This window comes from Engystomops pustulosus, chromosome 8 (genome assembly GCF_040894005.1).
Source record: "Engystomops pustulosus chromosome 8, aEngPut4.maternal, whole genome shotgun sequence".
In the NCBI taxonomy this organism is placed as follows: Eukaryota; Metazoa; Chordata; class Amphibia; order Anura; family Leptodactylidae; genus Engystomops; species Engystomops pustulosus.
In genome coordinates this window covers 6,212,728-6,236,010 of record NC_092418.1, presented here as the reverse complement: position 1 = coordinate 6,236,010, position 23,283 = coordinate 6,212,728, and the positions used below count along the sequence as shown (strand labels likewise).

General features: G+C 50.1%; 1 protein-coding gene across 1 annotated transcript; it reads right to left on the bottom strand.

Annotated features, from left to right (window-relative positions):
* Positions 1–528: 528 nt before the first annotated feature.
* Positions 529–20,083, bottom strand: MAPK7 (mitogen-activated protein kinase 7). The gene is made up of 7 exons (XM_072122863.1): positions 18,962–20,083; positions 18,640–18,921; positions 18,341–18,506; positions 10,713–11,899; positions 3,066–4,000; positions 2,759–2,886; positions 529–1,433 (listed from the first exon to the last, which is right to left on the bottom strand). Exons 2-7 carry the CDS (start codon positions 18,854–18,856, stop codon positions 1,280–1,282), a joined length of 2,787 nt encoding a protein of 928 aa, XP_071978964.1. The 5' UTR covers positions 18,857–18,921; positions 18,962–20,083; the 3' UTR covers positions 529–1,279.
* Positions 20,084–23,283: the final 3,200 nt, after the last annotated feature.

Here is a 23,283-nt window from a genome sequence, read left to right as displayed (position 1 = left end):
TGGTCTATAAGGTACTAGATGATGGGAGAACCAACCACCAGCTCCTCCAGGCTAGCCTCCTCACTAGTGGAAGGTCTATAAGGTACTAGATGATGGGAGAACCAACCACCAGCTCCTCCAGGCTAGACTCCTCAGTAGATTCTTTGAGTCCTGTCTGGTGCGCTGGGGAGATGGCCCAGGTGCCCACAGAAAGGGCTCTGAGTGCCACCCATGCCATATTTTCGCCACCACTGGTGTATTATGTACTAGATAGAGAGCGAACCAACCAGCAGAACCTCCAGGCTAGCCTCCTCACGAGCAGATAGCCCATTATGTACTAGATAACCAGCCACCAGCACCTCCAGGCTAGCCTCCTCAGTAGTGGATGGTCTGTAGATGTTGAGAGAACGGACCACCAGCACCTCCAGGCTAGCCTCCTCACTAGTCTGGTGGTCTGTGATGTACTATATGTCCTACTGGCGCTGCCCCCCCCCCCCTCATCTCTACATCACATACAAAGACTTGCAATAAAAAGTATAAAGACCCCGGTAAATAAATAAAATTTTATTAACTGTTTCTGAAAAATAAGTAACAGGAGCAGCACTAACAGCATAACCTCCGGAGCGCACCATCACCATGACAGCCGCTCAGTGCAGAGCATAGACCCTGGATGTGAATAGTGCAGAGCACAGTAAGTGCAGAGCAGCTCAGTGAGTGCAGATCATAGCTCCGAGATGTGCAGATTGCAGGAACACAGCGAGCGGATGCAGAGCACAGCAGCACAGTGAGTGCAGAGCAGCAGCACAGAGGAGCTCAGTAAGTGCAGAGCACAGACCCTGGATGTGAACAGTGCAGAGCACAGCAGCACAGTGATTGCAGAGCAGCAGCAGCACAGAGGAGCTCAGTAAGTGCAGAGCACAGACCCTGGATGTGAACAGTGCAGAGCACAGCAGCACAGTGATTGCAGAGCAGCAGCACAGAGGAGCTCAGTAAGTGCAGAGCACAGAACGCGGGAGCATAGCGAATGTGTGCAGAGCACTCGTCCAGGTTGTGATAAAGAGATTCTGAGCTCCAAGACCATTACAATTATACTCCGACCCATTTCTGAGAGAACTGATCCATATCTGGCACTGGTAGAACCGCCCAGCGCTCCATCATCATGTGACATCTGGCGGCCATGTAGTGTCTGGTGTGGTCACTGCTCCTCCTGCTCTATGGTGAGTCCAGGCTGGTGCGGGGCCTTTCTGTATATAACTGCAGCCCTTTGTCAGAAGATGAAGTGTCCCGGGACTACGACGCCTCAGCTGTCCTGGAGGTCGGGGATGTCGCACAGACTCATGGGAGATCCTAGCTGTAGGTCCTCCTGCAGAGAGGCCATGTCTGCAGGGTTCATGCGATGGACGTCCAACCAGTCAGCCAGGAGCGACGCCGACAGCGGAGTAGAGTCCACCAGGCTGGAAAATAAAGCAGGGGCGGGGTTATAGGGTGTGGGCAGGGTTATAGGGTGTGGGTGGGGACAATACTGGGGTCTCCCTTATGTACAGCTCCACAATGAAAGTCCAAAAGACACGTGAGCAGGGTCACTCACTGCAGCCTGGACTCTACCAGTACCACACTGCAGCCAATCAACAACCAGAGGATGACAGCAAAATATGAGTTCCTCTCACTGCTGTGCTCTGAACTCAGTGTTGCTCCACACCTCCTTCCCTCTGCTTTGAATATATGCTGCAGCAATCATCTGGAGAAGAGGGGCTATAGAGCAATCCACTGCATTTCAATTAAGCTACAATCCTGGAATACAAATCCATATATTACAGTCCCGCTGAGAGCACAGCAGTGTGAGGTATAATTACACATCTCTACAGGGATAATACATAACACTGGCTGCAGAGAGCACAGAGCACAGCAGTGTGAGGTCTGATTACACATCTCTCCAGGGACAATACATAACACTGGCTGCAGAGAGCACAGAGCACAGCAGTGTGAGGTACAATTACACATCTCTCCAGGGACAATACATAACACTGGCTGCAGAGAGCACAGCAGTGTGAGGTCTGATTACACATCTCTCCAGGGACAATACATAACACTGGCTGCAGAGAGCACAGAGCACAGCAGTGTGAGGTCTGATTACACATCTCTCCAGGGACAATACATAACACTGGCTGCAGAGAGCACAGAGCACAGCAGTGTGAGGTCTGATTACACATCTCACCAGGGATAATACATAGCACTAGCTGCAGATAGCACAGAGCACAGCAGTGTGAGGTCTGATTACACATCTCTCCAGGGACAATACATAACACTGGCTGCAGAGAGCACAGAGCACAGCAGTGTGAGGTCTGATTACACATCTCTCCAGGGACAATACATAACACTGGCTGCAGAGAGCACAGAGCACAGCAGTGTGAGGTCTGATTACACATCTCTCCAGGGACAATACATAACACTGGCTGCAGAGAGCACAGAGCACAGCAGTGTGAGGTACAATTACACATCTCTCCAGGGACAATACATAACACTGGCTGCAGAGAGCACAGAGCACAGCAGTGTGAGGTATAATTACACATAACACTGGCTGCAGAGAGCACACCCTGTAACTGTTAGGATAGGGCGCAGAGGTCACGGCACATGTACTTGCCTCTGATAAGTAGTGAAGGTGACTCTTGTGTATAATACATAGAGAGTGATCTGCAGACGTGTCCCTGCCGCAGAGGCGTGAGTGACCCCTGATACACTGCTGTATACACCGCCATGCTCCCCCTCTCTGCTCGCTCACCTTTCACGGTTCTCCTGAGTCATCTCAAACGACTGGTTCAAAAACTCCTCAAGATCAAACCCCACCCCGTATCCGGCGCCGCTTCCTTTAGGGGTGACAGAGAAGACGGGCGGCAAAACATCCTCCACCTACAGATAAAATAACAGGAAATTATTAATTACCCCGGAAATACATTAAGGTAGACTGCACCGGGTACAGTGCCGACAAATGAAACGGTGGGGTCAGGGGCTCCCTGGGAATCGTCTGGTAGTGGTCACCCATCCTCTCACCACTGTCCTGGGTATCGGGCTGCCAGCGCCGGCCTCACCTGGGACCTGGACAGCTGTTGTGTCACCAGGTTAATATCTGGAGACGTTGTGCTGGTGTCTGTCGTACTGAATGTAGTGGTGGGAAGAGGCACCAGATCCTGGGACTTGTTCTCCTCCTGGATGCGACAATCCACCACACCCCCTGGGAAGGTCAAGCCAGTAACTTGTTGCGTCGGTCGCTCAAGGTCAGTAGGGTTGCGCAGGAAAAATGCTGGGTCCACGGTTATGGAGCTACTCTTCCCATCTGTGGTGTCGGGTGCCGGCCAGCCATCCGGATGTCCTTCTCTGTTCCATGTTGGGTTGACCCGAGAAGGTACAGGGAAAGCACCAGGTAAGACCTGTCCACCAGGAATATACTTGACGTCTGGAGGAATTTGGGCAGGGACGGGCGGAGTGACTGGCTTTGCGTGAGGTGCCAACACAACGGGGCCAATCTGGAAGGCTGGAGAGACTGGAGGCACATAATGGAGCAGGTTGGGGACAGGACAGGGGGTTATGCAGCGCGGCATGAACTGGATGTTGGGGGTCACAGATGGGGCAGTGACCGCGCTGTTCTGCTGACTCCGGACCTCAGGGACTGGATTTATGTTAGAAACAGAAAAAACTGTCGGCGGAGGAAGAGGCGGAGTTACAGGGCACATCCCCGCGGGTTTAGGCACTGGCACATTTTGGCTGAGAGGAAGGGAAACCTGATGAGTTTGGTCAATCATTCGAGTCCAACGCTCCAAAAGGTTCTTATCGTTCTCACTCAAAACCAGACCCCCAAATCCTTCTGCCTTCTTTATGTCACGACGTTCCTTCTCCTTCTGCTTCTTCTCTTTCTCCCGCGCTCGCTCCTGACGCCTTCTCCTTTTCTCTTCTCTCTCTCGTTGACGTTCCTGAGCTGTTATTGGTTTTTTTGCTTCAGTCGTTTCAGGGACCAAACATGGAGCATCTAAAACAAAGAGAGATGATCATATTAGATGTACAAGAATATAACTACTATAATACTGCCCCCTATGTACAGGAATATAACTACTATAATACTGCCTCCTATGTACAAGAATATAACTACTATAATACTGCCCCCTATGTACAAGAATATAACTACTATAATACTGCCTCCTATGTACAGGAATATAACTACTATAATACTGCCCCCTATGTACAGGAATATAACTACTATAATACTGCCCCCTATGTACAGGAATATAACTACTATAATACTGCCTCCTATGTACAGGAATATAACTACTATAATACTGCCCACTATGTACAGGAATATAACTACTATAATACTGCCACCTATGTACAAGAATATAACTACTATAATACTGCCCCCTATGTACCGGAATATAACTACTATAATACTGCCACCTATGTACAAGAATATAACTACTATAATACTGCCACCTATGTACCGGAATATAACTACTATAATACTGCCACCTATGTACAGGAATATAACTACTATAATACTGCCCCCTATGTACCGGAATATAACTACTATAATACTGCCCCCTATGTACAGGAATATAACTACTATAATACTGCCCCCTATGTACAAGAATATAACTACTATAATACTGCCCCCTATGTACAGGAATATAACTACTATAATACTGCCCCCTATGTACAGGAATATAACTACTATAATACTGCCCCTATGTACAGGAATATAACTACTATAATACTGCCCCCTATGTACAAGAATATAACTACTATAATACTGCCCCCTATGTACAAGAATATAACTGCTATAATACTGCCCTCTATGTACAAGAATATAACTACTATAATACTGCTCCCTATGTACAAGAATATAACTACTATAATACTGCCCCCTATGTACAGGAATATAACTACTATAATACTGCCCCCTATGTACAGGAATATAACTACTATAATACTGCCCCCTATGTACAAGAATATAACTACTATATTACTGCCCCTATGTACAAGAATATAACTACTATAATACTGCCCCCTATGTACAAGAATATAACTACTATATTACTGCCCCTATGTACAAGAATATAACTACTATAATACTGCTCCCTATGTACAAGAATATAACTACTATAATACTGCCCCCTATGTACAGGAATATAACTACTATAATACTGCCCCCTATGTACAGGAATATAACTACTATAATACTGCCCCTATGTACAAGAATATAACTACTATAATAGTGCCCCCTATGTACAGGACTATAACTACTATAATAGTGCCCCCTATGTACAGGAATATAACTACTATAATACTGCCCCCTATGTACAGGAATATAACTACTATAATACTGCCCCCTATGTACAAGAATATAACTACTATAATACTGCCCCCTATGTACAGGAATATAACTACTATAATACTGCCCCCTATGTACAGGAATATAACTACTATAATACTGCCCCCTATGTACAAGAATATAACTACTATAATACTGCCCCTATGTACAAGAATATAACTACTATAATACTGCCCCCTATGTACAGGAATATAACTACTATAATACTGCCTCCTATGTACAAGAATATAACTACTATAATACTGCCCCCTATGTACAAGAATATAACTACTATAATACTGCCTCCTATGTACAGGAATATAACTACTATAATACTGCCCCCTATGTACAGGAATATAACTACTATAATACTGCCCCCTATGTACAGGAATATAACTACTATAATACTGCCTCCTATGTACAGGAATATAACTACTATAATACTGCCCACTATGTACAGGAATATAACTACTATAATACTGCCACCTATGTACAAGAATATAACTACTATAATACTGCCCCCTATGTACCGGAATATAACTACTATAATACTGCCACCTATGTACAAGAATATAACTACTATAATACTGCCACCTATGTACCGGAATATAACTACTATAATACTGCCACCTATGTACAGGAATATAACTACTATAATACTGCCCCCTATGTACCGGAATATAACTACTATAATACTGCCCCCTATGTACAGGAATATAACTACTATAATACTGCCCCCTATGTACAAGAATATAACTACTATAATACTGCCCCCTATGTACAGGAATATAACTACTATAATACTGCCCCCTATGTACAGGAATATAACTACTATAATACTGCCCCTATGTACAGGAATATAACTACTATAATACTGCCCCCTATGTACAAGAATATAACTACTATAATACTGCCCCCTATGTACAAGAATATAACTGCTATAATACTGCCCTCTATGTACAAGAATATAACTACTATAATACTGCTCCCTATGTACAAGAATATAACTACTATAATACTGCCCCCTATGTACAGGAATATAACTACTATAATACTGCCCCCTATGTACAGGAATATAACTACTATAATACTGCCCCCTATGTACAAGAATATAACTACTATATTACTGCCCCTATGTACAAGAATATAACTACTATAATACTGCCCCCTATGTACAAGAATATAACTACTATATTACTGCCCCTATGTACAAGAATATAACTACTATAATACTGCTCCCTATGTACAAGAATATAACTACTATAATACTGCCCCCTATGTACAGGAATATAACTACTATAATACTGCCCCCTATGTACAGGAATATAACTACTATAATACTGCCCCTATGTACAAGAATATAACTACTATAATAGTGCCCCCTATGTACAGGACTATAACTACTATAATAGTGCCCCCTATGTACAGGAATATAACTACTATAATACTGCCCCCTATGTACAGGAATATAACTACTATAATACTGCCCCCTATGTACAAGAATATAACTACTATAATACTGCCCCCTATGTACAGGAATATAACTACTATAATACTGCCCCCTATGTACAGGAATATAACTACTATAATACTGCCCCCTATGTACAAGAATATAACTACTATAATACTGCCCCTATGTACAAGAATATAACTACTATAATACTGCCCCCTATGTACAGGACTATAACTACTATAATACTGCCCCCTATGTACAGGAATATAACTACTATAATACTGCTCCCTATGTACAAGAATATAACTACTATAATACTGCCCCCTATGTACAAGACTATAACTACTATAATACTGCTCCCTATGTACAGGAATATAACTACTATAATACTGCCCCCTATGTACAGGAATATAACTACTATAATACTGCCCCCTATGTACAGGAATATAACTACTATAATACTGCCCCCTATGTACAGGAATATAACTACTATAATACTGCCCCCTATGTACAGGAATATAACTACTATAATACTGCCTCCTATGTACAAGAATATAACTACTATAATACTGCCCCCTATGTACAAGTATATAACTACTATAATACTGCCCCCTATGTACAAGAATATAACTACTATAATACTGCCCCCTATGTACAGGAATATAACTACTATAATACTGCCCCCTATGTACAGGAATATAACTACTATAATACTGCCTCCTATGTACAAGAATATAACTACTATAATACTGCCCCCTATGTACAAGAATATAACTACTATAATACTGCTCCCTATGTACAAGAATATAACTACTATAATACTGCCCCCTATGTACAGGAATATAACTACTATAATACTGCCCCCTATGTACAGGAATATAACTACTATAATACTGCCCCCTATGTACAAGAATATAACTACTATATTACTGCCCCTATGTACAAGAATATAACTACTATAATACTGCCCCCTATGTACAAGAATATAACTACTATATTACTGCCCCTATGTACAAGAATATAACTACTATAATACTGCTCCCTATGTACAAGAATATAACTACTATAATACTGCCCCCTATGTACAGGAATATAACTACTATAATACTGCCCCCTATGTACAGGAATATAACTACTATAATACTGCCCCTATGTACAAGAATATAACTACTATAATAGTGCCCCCTATGTACAGGACTATAACTACTATAATACTGCCCCCTATGTACAGGACTATAACTACTATAATACTGCCCCCTATGTACAAGAATATAACTACTATAATACTGCCCCTATGTACAAGAATATAACTACTATAATACTGCCCCCTATGTACAGGAATATAACTACTATAATACTGTCCCCTATGTACAAGAATATAACTACTATAATACTGCCCCCTATGTACAAAAATATAACTACTATAATACTGCCCCCTATGTACAAGAATATAACTACTATAATACTGCCCCCTATGTACAAGAATATAACTACTATAATACTGCCCCCTATGTACAAGAATATAACTACTATAATACTGCCCCCTATGTACAGGAATATAACTACTATAATACTGCCCCCTATGTACAAGAATATAACTACTATAATACTGCCCCCTATGTGTAATATAATACTGCCCCCTATGTACAGGAATATAACTACTAAAATACTGCCCCCTATGTACAAGAATATAACTACTATAATACTGCCCCCTATGTACAGGAATATAACTACTATAATACTGCCCCCTATGTACAAGAATATAACTTCTATAATACTGCCCCCTATGTACAAGAATATAACTACTATAATACTGCCCCCTATGTACAAGAATATAACTACTATAATACTGCCCCCTATGTACAAGAATATAACTACTATAATACTGCCCCCTATGTACAAGAATATAACTACTATAATACTGCCCCCTATGTACAAGAATATAACTACTATAATACTGCCCCCTATGTACAAGAATATAACTACTATAATAGTGCCCCCTATGTACAGGAATATAACTACTATAATACTGCCCCTATGTACAAGAATATAACTACTATAATACTGCCCCCTATGTACAGGAATATAACTACTATAATAGTGCCCCCTATGTACAGGAATATAACTACTATAATACTGCCCCTATGTACAAGAATATAACTACTATAATACTGCCCCCTATGTACAGGAATATAACTACTATAATACTGCCCCCTATGTACAGGAATATAACTACTATAATACTGCCCCCTATGAACAGGAATATAACTACTATAATACTGCCCCCTATGAACAGGAATATAACTACTATAATACTGCCCCCTATGTACAGGAATATAACTACTATAATACTGCCCCCTATGTACAGGAATATAACTACTATCATACTGCCCCCTATGTACAAGAATATAACTACTATAATACTGCCCCCTATGTACAAGAATATAACTACTATAATACTGCCCCCTATGTACAGGAATATAACTACTATAATACTGCCCCCTATGTACAGGAATATAACTACTATAATACTGCCCCCTATGTACAGGAATATAACTACTATAATACTGCCCCCTATGTACAGGAATATAACTACTATAATACTGCCCCCCTATGTACAGGAATATAACTACTATAATACTGCCCCCTATGTACAGGAATATAACTACTATAATACTGCCCCCTATGTACAGGAATATAACTACTATAATACTGCCCCCTATGTACAGGAATATAACTACTATAATACTGCCCCCTATGTACAGGAATATAACTACTATAATACTGCCCCCTATGTACAAGAATATAATTACTATAATACTGCCCCCTATGTACAGGAATATAACTACTATAATACTGCCCCCTATGTACAGGAATATAACTACTATAATACTGCTCCCTATGTACAGGAATATAACTACTATAATACTGCCCCCTATGTACAGGAATATAACTACTATAATACTGCTCCCTATGTACAGGAATATAACTACTATAATACTGCCCCCTATGTACAGGAATATAACTACTATAATACTGCCCCCTATGTACAAGAATATAACTACTATAATACTGCCCCCTATGTACAAGAATATAACTACTATAATACTGCCCCCTATGTACAAGAATATAACTACTATAATACTGCCACCTATGTACAGGAATATAACTACTATAATACTGCCCCCTATGTACAGGAATATAACTACTATAATACTGCCCCCTATGTACAGGAATATAACTACTATAATACTGCCCCCTATGTACAAGAATATAACTACTATAATACTGCCCCCTATGTACAGGGATATAACTACTATAATACTGCCCTCTATGTACAGGAATATAACTACTATAATACTGCCCCCTATGTACAAGAATATAACTACTATAATACTGCCCCCTATGTACAAGAATATAACTACTATAATACTGCCCCCTATGTACAAGAATATAACTACTATAATACTGACCCCTATGTACAGGAATATAACTACTATAATACTGCCCCCTATGTACAGGAATATAACTACTATAATACTGCCCCCTATGTACAGGAATATAACTACTATAATACTGCCCCCTATGTACAGGAATATAACTACTATAATACTGCCCCCTATGTACAAGAATATAACTACTATAATACTGCCCCCTATGTACAGGAATATAACTACTATAATACTGCCCCCTATGTACAGGAATATAACTACTATAATACTGCCCCCTATGTACAGGAATATAACTACTATAATACTGCCCCCTATGTACAAGAATATAACTACTATAATACTGCCCTCTGTACAAGAATATAACTACTATAATACTGCCCCCTATGTACACGAATATAACTACTATAATACTGCCCTCTATAGAGCTGTAGGGGTTAGGGATGTGGATATAGAGAGCGAGTTGAGTTGTAACCTTTGGATTTATTCCGCAGTGCAGATTTCAGTAGCGCAGCCTTTAGTGCCGCCTTGGTGTCATCAGATATGGCGCCCTCTCTCTTAGGTACAGACTCGGGATCGGCTTTAATAAATGGGGTCTCCTCTTTGGCCTCCTCTTTCACAGTGTGTGGCACTGGGTCCTCACTCTCCACAGGAGACGTCAGGTCTATGGTCTCGGGCTTCTCGGGGACCCTCGGTGACTCCATTGGGAAATCTGGCCGCTCTCTGGCCGAGTTGGCACTTGGCATGTCCACGTCCAGTCCCTGTAAGGTTGGGGGAAGTGGAGGTGAGTGGAAGTCCTCCGCTCTCACCATAGTCTCTGGAGTCGGCCCCTCTAGCGCAGGTTTAAGGGCAGGCTTGAAGCTGATCTGCCGGCGGATGCCCTCTCGTCTGCGGTGGAAACCATCGATCTCTGCCACAATGGCCTCTTTGATCTGCTCTTTGGTCAGGATCTTCTTGTCGAAGCCGAAGTCAAAAGCGGGCACACATTCCGGCTCGTCATCTGGGTCGTGGTACTTAGACAGAAAAGGGTGCCGCAGGGCCTCCCGCACAGAGATCCGTTCCCGCGGGTCAAACCGTAGGATTTTGGACAAGAGGTCGAGGGCTTTGCGGTCACCTTGAGGGTACAAGTCTGTCCATGGCACGGGCTGGCGGGAGGGCAGGCTCTGGATGTAGGCTCGGACTCTCTCAGCGCCGATAGCCCGGATGACCTGGCTGGAGGGTGTCCCGAGCACAGTCATGATGAGCTGCAGCTGGTGGATGTAGTTCTTCCCTGGAAACAGCTGCTTGCGACCCAACATTTCGGCAAAGATACAGCCAACAGACCACATGTCGATGGCCTGGGTGTACTCGTGCAGCGACAGCATCAGCTCGGGGGCGCGGTACCAGCGGGTGGCCACATACTCTGTCATAAAGTACTTGTACTCGTCGGGTTTGGTGCACAGACCCCGCGCCATCCCGAAGTCTCCGATCTTCAGCTCACAGTTCTCATTGATGAGGAGGTTACTGGGCTTCAGGTCCCGGTGCAGGACGTTGGCGGAGTGGATGTACTTCAGGCCCCGCAGCAGCTGGTACAGGAAGTAGCGGGCATGCTCCAGGGTCAGAGGCTGCGACGAGTGGATGATCTGGTGGAGGTCGCTCTCCATGAGGTCAAGAACCACGTACCTGAGGAAGAGAGAGAAACAGATCATAGAAAATAGGGAAGATCCTCAAATACTCTGCGCTGCTGGGGCCCTGCACCTAATGTACCTCCCAGTGCACTCCTCTCCTGAAATACTCTGCGCTGCTGGGGCCCTGCACCTAATGTACCTCCCAGCACACTCCCCTCCTGTAATACTCTGCGCTGCTGGGGCCCTACACCTAATGTACCTCCCAGCACACTCCTCTCCTGAAATACTCTGCGCTGCTGGGGCCCTGCACCTAATGTACCTCCCAGCACACGGCTCTCCTGAAATACTCTGCGCTGCTGGGGCCCTGCACCTAATGTACCTCCCAGCACTCTCCTCTCCTGAAATACTCTGCGCTGCTGGGGCCCTGCACCTAATGTACCTCCCAGCACTCTCCTCTCCTGAAATACTCTGCGCTGCTGGGGCCCTGCACCTAATGTACCTCCCAGTGCACTCCTCTCCTGAAATACTCTGCGCTGCTGGGGCCCTGCACCTAATGTACCTCCCAGCACACTCCTCTCCTGAAATACTCTGCGCTGCTGGGGCCCTGCACCTAATGTACCTCCCAGTGCACTCCTCTCCTGAAATACTCTGCGCTGCTGGGGCCCTGCACCTAATGTACCTCCCAGCACACGGCTCTCCTGAAATACTCTGCGCTGCTGGGGCCCTGCACCTAATGTACCTCCCAGCACACTCCTCTCCTGAAATACTCTGCGCTGCTGGGGCCCTGCACCTAATGTACCTCCCAGTGCACTCCTCTCCTGAAATACTCTGCGCTGCTGGGGCCCTACACCTAATGTACCTCCCAGTGCACTCCTCTCCTGAAATACTCTGCGCTGCTGGGGCCCTGCACCTAATGTACCTCCCAGCACACTCCTCTCCTGAAATACTCTGCGCTGCTGGGGCCCTGCACCTAATGTACCTCCCAGCACACTCCCCTCCTGAAATACTCTGCGCTGCTGGGGCCCTGCACCTAATGTACCTCCCAGCACACTCCCCTCCTGAAATACTCTGCGCTGCTGGGGCCCTACACCTAATGTACCTCCCAGCACACTCCTCTCCTGAAATACTCTGCGCTGCTGGGGCCCTGCACCTAATGTACCTCCCAGCACACTCCTCTCCTGAAATACTCTGCGCTGCTGGGGCCCTGCACCTAATGTACCTCCCAGCACACTCCTCTCCTGAAATACTCTGCGCTGCTGGGGCCCTGCACCTAATGTACCTCCCAGCACACTCCTCTCCTGAAATACTCTGCGCTGCTGGGGCCCTGCACCTAATGTACCTCCCAGTGCACTCCTCTCCTGAAATACTCTGCGCTGCTGGGGCCCTGCACCTAATGTACCTCCCAGCACACTCCTCTCCTGAAATACTCTGCGCTGCTGGGGCCCTGCACCTAATGTACCTCCCAGCACACGGCTCTCCTGAAATACTCTGCGCTGCTGGGGCCCTGCACCTAATGTACCTCCCAGTGCACTCCTCTCCTGAAATACTCTGCGCTGCTGGGGCCCTGCACCTAATGTACCTCCCAGCACTCTCCTCTCCTGAAATACTCTGCGCTGCTGGGGCCCTGCACCTAATGTACCTCCCAGTGCACTCCTCTCCTGAAATACTCTGCGCTGCTGGGGCCCTGCACCTAATGTACCTCCCAGCACACTCCTCTCCTGAAATACTCTGCGCTGCTGGGGCCCTGCACCTAATGTACCTCCCAGCACACTCCTCTCCTGAAATACTCTGCGCTGCTGGGGCCCTGCACCTAATGTACCTCCCAGCACACGGCTCTCCTGAAATACTCTGCGCTGCTGGGGCCCTGCACCTAATGTACCTCCCAGTGCACTCCTCTCCTGAAATACTCTGCGCTGCTGGGGCCCTACACCTAATGTACCTCCCAGTGCACTCCTCTCCTGAAATACTCTGCGCTGCTGGGGCCCTGCACCTAATGTACCTCCCAGCACACTCCTCTCCTGAAATACTCTGCGCTGCTGGGGCCCTGCACCTAATGTACCTCCCAGCACACTCCCCTCCTGAAATACTCTGCGCTGCTGGGGCCCTACACCTAATGTACCTCCCAGCACACTCCTCTCCTGAAATACTCTGCGCTGCTGGGGCCCTGCACCTAATGTACCTCCCAGCACACTCCTCTCCTGAAATACTCTGCGCTGCTGGGGCCCTGCACCTAATGTACCTCCCAGCACACGGCTCTCCTGAAATACTCTGCACTGCTGGGGCCCTGCACCTAATGTACCTCCCAGTGCACTCCTCTCCTGAAATACTCTGCGCTGCTGGGGCCCTGCACCTAATGTACCTCCCAGCACACGGCTCTCCTGTAATACTCTGCGCTGCTGGGGCCCTGCACCTAATGTACCTCCCAGCACACTCCTCTCCTGAAATACTCTGCGCTGCTGGGGCCCTGCACCTAATGTACCTCCCAGCACACTCCTCTCCTGAAATACTCTGCGCTGCTGGGGCCCTGCACCTAATGTACCTCCCAGTGCACTCCTCTCCTGAAATACTCTGCGCTGCTGGGGCCCTACACCTAATGTACCTCCCAGCACACTCCTCTACTGAAATACTCTGCGCTGCTGGGGCCCTGCACCTAATGTACCTCCCAGTGCACTCCTCTCCTGAAATACTCTGCGCTGCTGGGGCCCTGCACCTAATGTACCTCCCAGCACACTCCTCTCCTGAAATACTCTGCGCTGCTGGGGCCCTGCACCTAATGTACCTCCCAGCACACTCCTCTCCTGAAATACTCTGCGCTGCTGGGGCCCTGCACCTAATGTACCTCCCAGCACACGGCTCTCCTGTAATACTCTGCGCTGCTGGGGCCCTGCACCTAATGTACCTCCCAGCACACTCCTCTCCTGAAATACTCTGCGCTGCTGGGGCCCTGCACCTAATGTACCTCCCAGCACACGGCTCTCCTGAAATACTCTGCGCTGCTGGGGCCCTGCACCTAATGTACCTCCCAGTGCACTCCTCTCCTGAAATACTCTGCGCTGCTGGGGCCCTGCACCTAATGTACCTCCCAGCACTCTCCTCTCCTGAAATACTCTGCGCTGCTGGGGCCCTGCACCTAATGTACCTCCCAGTGCACTCCTCTCCTGAAATACTCTGCGCTGCTGGGGCCCTGCACCTAATGTACCTCCCAGCACACTCCTCTCCTGAAATACTCTGCGCTGCTGGGGCCCTGCACCTAATGTACCTCCCAGCACACTCCCCTCCTGAAATACTCTGCGCTGCTGGGGCCCTGCACCTAATGTACCTCCCAGCACACTCCTCTCCTGAAATACTCTGCGCTGCTGGGGCCCTGCACCTAATGTACCTCCCAGTGCACTCCTCTCCTGAAATACTCTGCGCTGCTGGGGCCCTGCACCTAATGTACCTCCCAGCACACTCCTCTCCTGAAATACTCTGCGCTGCTGGGGCCCTGCACCTAATGTACCTCCCAGTGCACTCCTCTCCTGAAATACTCTGCGCTGCTGGGGCCCTGCACCTAATGTACCTCCCAGCACACTCCTCTCCTGAAATACTCTGCGCTGCTGGGGCCCTGCACCTAATGTACCTCCCAGCACACTCCTCTCCTGAAATACTCTGCGCTGCTGGGGCCCTGCACCTAATGTACCTCCCAGCACACTCCTCTCCTGAAATACTCTGCGCTGCTGGGGCCCTGCACCTAATGTACCTCCCAGTGCACTCCTCTCCTGAAATACTCTGCGCTGCTGGGGCCCTGCACCTAATGTACCTCCCAGCACACGGCTCTCCTGAAATACTCTGCGCTGCTGGGGCCCTGCACCTAATGTACCTCCCAGCACACTCCTCTCCTGAAATACTCTGCGCTGCTGGGGCCCTGCACCTAATGTACCTCCCAGTGCACTCCTCTACTGAAATACTCTGCGCTGCTGGGGCCCTGCACCTAATGTACCTCCCAGCACACGGCTCTCCTGAAATACTCTGCGCTGCTGGGGCCCTGCACCTAATGTACCTCCCAGCACACGGCTCTCCTGTAATACTCTGCGCTGCTGGGGCCCTGCACCTAATGTACCTCCCAGCACACTCCCCTCCTGAAATACTCTGCGCTGCTGGGGCCCTGCACCTAATGTACCTCCCAGCACACTCCTCTCCTGAAATACTCTGCGCTGCTGGGGCCCTGCACCTAATGTACCTCCCAGCACACTCCTCTCCTGAAATACTCTGCGCTGCTGGGGCCCTGCACCTAATGTACCTCCCAGCACACTCCTCTCCTGAAATACTCTGCGCTGCTGGGGCCCTGCACCTAATGTACCTCCCAGTGCACTCCTCTCCTGAAATACTCTGCGCTGCTGGGGCCCTGCACCTAATGTACCTCCCAGCACACGGCTCTCCTGTAATACTCTGCGCTGCTGGGGCCCTGCACCTAATGTACCTCCCAGCACACTCCCCTCCTGAAATACTCTGCGCTGCTGGGGCCCTGCACCTAATGTACCTCCCAGCACACGGCTCTCCTGAAATACTCTGCGCTGCTGGGGCCCTGCACCTAATGTACCTCCCAGCACACTCCTCTCCTGAAATACTCTGCGCTGCTGGGGCCCTGCACCTAATGTACCTCCCAGCACACTCCTCTCCTGAAATACTCTGCGCTGCTGGGGCCCTGCACCTAATGTACCTCCCAGCACACTCCTCTCCTGAAATACTCTGCGCTGCTGGGGCCCTGCACCTAATGTACCTCCCAGCACACTCCTCTCCTGAAATACTCTGCGCTGCTGGGGCCCTGCACCTAATGTACCTCCCAGCACACTCCTCTCCTGAAATACTCTGCGCTGCTGGGGCCCTGCACCTAATGTACCTCCCAGTGCACTCCTCTCCTGAAATACTCTGCGCTGCTGGGGCCCTGCACCTAATGTACCTCCCAGTGCACTCCACTCCTGAAATACTCTGCGCTGCTGGGGCCCTGCACCTAATGTACCTCCCAGTGCACTCCTCTCCTGAAATACTCTGCGCTGCTGGGGCCCTGCACCTAATGTACCTCCCAGCACACTCCTCTCCTGAAATACTCTGCGCTGCTGGGGCCCTACACCTAATGTACCTCCCAGCACTCTCCTCTCCTGAAATACTCTGCGCTGCTGGGGCCCTGCACCTAATGTACCTCCCAGTGCACTCCTCTCCTGAAATACTCTGCGCTGCTGGGGCCCTGCACCTAATGTACCTCCCAGCACACTCCTCTCCTGAAATACTCTGCGCTGCTGGGGCCCTACACCTAATGTACCTCCCAGTGCACTCCTCTCCTGAAATACTCTGCGCTGCTGGGGCCCTGCACCTAATGTACCTCCCAGCACTCTCCTCTCCTGAAATACTCTGCGCTGCTGGGGCCCTGCACCTAATGTACCTCCCAGTGCACTCCTCTCCTGAAATACTCTGCGCTGCTGGGGCCCTGCACCTAATGTACCTCCCAGCGCACTCCTCTCCTGAAATACTCTGCGCTGCTGGGGCCCTGCACCTAATGTACCTCCCAGCACACTCCTCTCCTGAAATACTCTGCGCTGCTGGGGCCCTGCACCTAATGTACCTCCCAGCACACGGCTCTCCTGAAATACTCTGCGCTGCTGGGGCCCTGCACCTAATGTACCTCCCAGTGCACTCCTCTCCTGAAATACTCTGCGCTGCTGGGGCCCTGCACCTAATGTACCTCCCAGTGCACTCCTCTCCTGAAATACTCTGCGCTGCTGGGGCCCTGCACCTAATGTACCTCCCAGTGCACTCCTCTCCTGAAATACTCTGCGCTGCTGGGGCCCTGCACCTAATGTACCTCCCAGCACACTCCCCTCCTGTAATACTCTGCGCTGCTGGGGCCCTGCACCTAATGTACCTCCCAGCACACTCCTCTCCTGAAATACTCTGCGCTGCTGGGGCCCTGCACCTAATGTACCTCCCAGCACACGGCTCTCCTGAAATACTCTGCGCTGCTGGGGCCCTGCACCTAATGTACCTCCCAGCACACTCCTCTCCTGAAATACTCTGCGCTGCTGGGGCCCTACACCTAATGTACCTCCCAGCACACTCCTCTCCTGAAATACTCTGCGCTGCTGGGGCCCTGCACCTAATGTACCTCCCAGCACACTCCCCTCCTGTAATACTCTGCGCTGCTGGGGCCCTACACCTAATGTACCTCCCAGCACACTCCTCTCCTGAAATACTCTGCGCTGCTGGGGCCCTGCACCTAATGTACCTCCCAGCACACTCCTCTCCTGAAATACTCTGCGCTGCTGGGGCCCTACACCTAATGTACCTCCCAGCACACTCCCCTCCTGTAATACTCTGCGCTGCTGGGGCCCTGCACCTAATGTACCTCCCAGCACACTCCTCTCCTGAAATACTCTGCGCTGCTGGGGCCCTGCACCTAATGTACCTCCCAGCACACTCCCCTCCTGAAACACTCTGCGCTGCTGTTACGTTATCCACTTACACGGACTTGAAGTCGGAGTAGGGGACGTTGGGTCTCAGGATGTCCTTGATGGCGATGACGTTGTCGTGTTTGAAGTGCTTGAGGATCTTGAGCTCGCGCAGGGTGCGCTTGGCGTTGGTCACCACGTCGAAGGCGTTCGGGATTTTCTTGATGGCGACTTTCTGACCTGTGGAGGGAAGACGGGCGAGAGGTCAGATCTCTGCTTGCTATCAGGGAATGGAATCATCTAGACCCTCCTACTTCTCACAGCTGAGGGTGCGTTACAATGTAGAGCAGTAAGTGATAGGTCGCCCTCTTACCGGTGTCTCTTTTCCGGGCGGAGGACACCACGCCGTAGGCGCCCGTCCCGATGGTCTCGATGATCTCATACTCGTCGCCAACGTCAAAGTTGATGTCGAAGGATCTCTCCTTGAGGATGGCGAGGTTCTTGGCGGCGGTGGAGTTGGCGCACTGGGCGGCGGGTGGTCGGGACGTCTCACCATCTCGTACTGCGCTCCCCGATTTCTTGTCCTCCATCGTTTTCTGTAGGAGATTGTGTGACACAGGGCAGGAGGTCCCAATAACACATGCAGCGCCCCCAGGTGGCAGGGCACAGGGCAGGAGGTCAGGCAGCGCCCCCAGGTGGCCGGGCACAGGGCAGGAGGTCAGGCAGCACCCCTGATGGCAGGGCAGGAGGTCAGGCAGCGCCCCCAGGTGGCAGGGCACAGGGCAGGAGGTCAGGCAGCGCCCCCTGGTGGTAGGGCACAGGGCAGGAGGTCAGGCAGCGCCCCCAGGTGGCAGGGCACAGGGCAGGAGGTCAGGCAGCGCCCCCAGGTGGCAGGGCACAGGGCAGGAGGTCAGGCAGCGCCCCCAGGTGGCAGGGCACAGGGCAGGAGGTCAGGCAGCGCCCCCAGGTGGCCGGGCACAGGGCAGGAGGTCAGGCAGCGCCCCCAGGTGGCCGGGCACAGGGCAGGAGATCAGGCAGCGCCCCCAGGTGGCAGGGCACAGGGCAGGAGGTCAGGCAGCGCCCCCAGGTGGAAGGGCACAGGGCAGGAGGTCAGGCAGCGCCCCCAGGTGGAAGGGCACAGGGCAGGAGAACAGGCAGCGCCCCCAGGTGGAAGGGCACAGGGCAGGAGGTCAGGCAGCGCCCCCAGGTGGAAGGGCACAGGGCAGGAGGTCAGACAGCGCCCCCAGGTGGTAGGGCACAGGCCAGGAGGTCAGGCAGCGCCCCCAGGTGGCAGGGCACAGGGCAGGAGAACAGGCAGCACCCCCATGTGGCCGGGCACAGGGCAGGAGATCAGGCAGCGCCCCCTGGTGGCCGGGCACAGGCGCCTCACACCCTGCACACAGGGGGTCCCGGCCGCTGCGGCTCCTTTAAGAAGCAGTTCCCCGGCTGCAGAGCCGCGCACAGGTACCCGGATGCTCAGACGGGACACTTGGGCGTGGCCAGACAAGTCACGGGAACAGATGCGCCCAACCAATCCACGGCTCAGAGGTGTGTCACAGGATGGGCGGTACTAGGGGCGCGTCCTGATACCTAGCAACTGCCTGACCATAGACTGACCAACACAGGAGGCGGGGCTACACGGGCACAGGGCGAGGGCGGAAGTGATGGCAGGACACCGGGTGCCAGGCATAGAGGGCACATAGAAGGGGCAGGACACCGGGTGCCTGGCATAGAGGGCACATAGAAGGGGCAGGACACCGGGTGCCAGGCATAGAGGGCATATAGACGGGGCAGGACACAGGGTGCCAGGCATAGAGGGCACATAGAAGGGGCAGGACACCGGGTGCCTGGCATAGAGGGCACATAGAAGGGGCAGGACACCGGGTGCCAGGCATAGAGGGCACATAGAAGGGGCAGGACACCGGGTGCCTGGCATAGAGGGCACATAGAAGGGGCAGGACACCGGGTGCCAGGCATAGAGGTCACATAGAAGGGGCAGGACACAGGGTGCCAGGCATAGAGGTCACATAGAAGGGGCAGGACACCGGGTGCCAGGCATAGAGGTCACATAGAAGGGGCAGGACACAGGGTGCCAGCCATAGAGGGCACATAAAAGGGGCAGGACACCGGGTGCCAGGCATAGAGGGCACATAGAAGGGGCAGGACACAGGGTGCCAGGCATAGAGGGCACGTAGAAGGGGCAGGACACAGGGTGCCAGGCATAGAGGGCACATTGAAGGGGCAGGACACAGGGTGCCAGGCATAGAGGGCACATAGAAGGGGCAGGACACAGGGTGCCAGGCATAGAGGGCACGTAGAAGGGGCAGGACACAGGGTGCCGGGCATAGAGGGCACGTAGAAGGGGCAGGACACCGGTTGCTGGGCATAGAGGGCACATAGAAGGGGCAGGACACAGGGTGCCAGGCATAGAGGGCACATAGAAGGGGCAGGACACAGGGTGCCAGGAATAGAGGGCACATAGAAGCGCCAGAACACAGGGTGCCAGGCATAGAGGGCACATAGAAGGGGCAGGACACCGGGTGCCAGGCATAGAGGGCACATAGAAGGGGCAGGACACCGGGTGCCAATCATAGAGGGCACATAGAAGGGACAGGACACCGGGTGCCAGGCATAGAGGGGACATAGATATGATGGAAGGGGCTGGACACTGGGTGACAATCATAGAGGGCACATAGAAGGGGCAGGACACCGGGTGCCAGGCATAGAGGGCACCTAGAAGGGGCAGGACACAGGGTGCCAGGCATAGAGGGCACATAGAAGGGGCAGGACACAGGGTGCCAGGCATAGAGGGCACATAGAAGGGGCAGGACACAGGGTGCCAGGCATAGAGGGCACGTAGAAGGGGCAGGACACCGGGTGCCAGCCATAGAGGGCACGTAGAAGGGGCAGGACACCGGGTGCCAGGCATAGAGGGCACATAGAAGGGGCAGGACACAGGGTGCCAGGCATAGAGGGCACATAGAAGGGGCAGGACACAGGGTGCCAGGAATAGAGGGCACATAGAAGCGCCAGAACACAGGGTGCCAGGCATAGAGGGCACATAGAAGGGGCAGGACACCGGGTGCCAGGCATAGAGGGCACATAGAAGGGGCAGGACACAGGGTGCCAGGCATAGAAGGCACATAGAAGGGGCAGGACACAGGGTGCCAGGCATAGAGGGCACATAGAAGGGGCAGGACACAGGGTGCCAGGAATAGAGGGCACATAGAAGCGCCAGAACACAGGGTGCCAGGCATAGAGGGCACATAGAAGGGGCAGGACACCGGGTGCCAGGCATAGAGGGCACATAGAAGGGGCAGGACACCGGGTGCCAATCATAGAGGGCACATAGAAGGGGCAGGACACCGGGTGCCAGGCATAGAGGGGACATAGATATGATGGAAGGGGCTGGACACTGGGTGCCAATCATAGAGGGCACATAGAAGGGGCAGGACACCGGGTGCCAGGCATAGAGGGGACATAGATATGATGGAAGGGGCTGGACACTGGGTGACAATCATAGAGGGCACATAGAAGGGGCAGGACACCGGGTGCCAGGCATAGAGGACACCTAGAAGGGGCAGGACACAGGGTGCCAGGCATAGAGGGCACATAGAAGGGGCAGGACACAGGGTGCCAGGCATAGAGGGCACGTAGAAGGGGCAGGACACAGGGTGCCAGGCATAGAGGGGACATAGATAAGATGGAAGGGGCTGGACACTGGGTGACAATCATAGAGGGGACATAGAAGGGGCAGGACATTGTGCCATGCGTAGAGATCACATAGAAGTAACAGAGGGGGCAGGACACAGCACACAGAAGGGTATGACACAGGGTGCCAGGAATATCGGGCACATAGAAGTGATGGAAGGAGCAGGACAGGATGTCAGGCATAGGAAGGTACATATAAGTAATGAAATGGGCAGGAGACCGGGTGCCAGACATAAGAGGGCACATAGTAGTGATGAATGGGGTAGTACATTGAGTGCCAGGCATAGGAGGGCACATAAAAGTGCTGGCGGAAAAAGGGTTTATTCTCTCAGTTTGTGACAAGCAGGATACTTACTACTATACTAACGAGGAAGAACGTATTCTCTCAGTTAGTGACAAGCAGGATACTTACTACTATACTAACGAGGAAGAACGTATTCTCTCAGTTAGTGACAAGCATGATACTTACTACTATACTAACGAGGAAGAACGTATTCTCTCAGTTAGTGACAAGCTGGATACTTACTACTATACTAACGAGGAAGAACGTATTCTCTCAGTTAGTGACAAGCTGGATACTTACTACTATACTAACGAGGAAGAACGTATTCTCTCAGTTAGTGACAAGCTGGATACTTACTACTATACTAACGAGGAAGAACGTATTCTCTCAGTTTATAACTAGCTGGATACTTACTACTATACTAACGAGGAAGAACGTATTCTCTCAGTTTATAACTAGCTGGATACTTACTACTATACTAACGAGGAGGAATGTATTCTCTCAGTTTATAACTAGCTGGATACTTACTACTATACTAACGAGGAAGAACGTATTCTCTCAGTTAGTGACAAGCTGGATACTTACTACTATACTAACGAGGAAGAACGTATTCTCTCAGTTTATAACTAGCTGGATACTTACTACTATACTAACGAGGAAGAACGTATTCTCTCAGTTTATAACTAGCTGGATACTTACTACTATACTAACGAGGAGGAACGTATTCTCTCAGTTAGTGACAAGCTGGATACTTACTACTATACTAACGAGGAAGAACGTATTCTCTCAGTTAGTGACAAGCTGGATACTTACTACTATACTAACGAGGAAGAACGTATTCTCTCAGTTTATAACTAGCTGGATACTTACTACTATACTAACGAGGAAGAACGTATTCTCTCAGTTTATAACTAGCCGGATACTTACTACTATACTAATGAGGAAGAACGTATTCTCTCAGTTTATAACTAGCTGGATACTTACTACTATACTAACGAGGAAGAACGTATTCTCTCAGTTAGT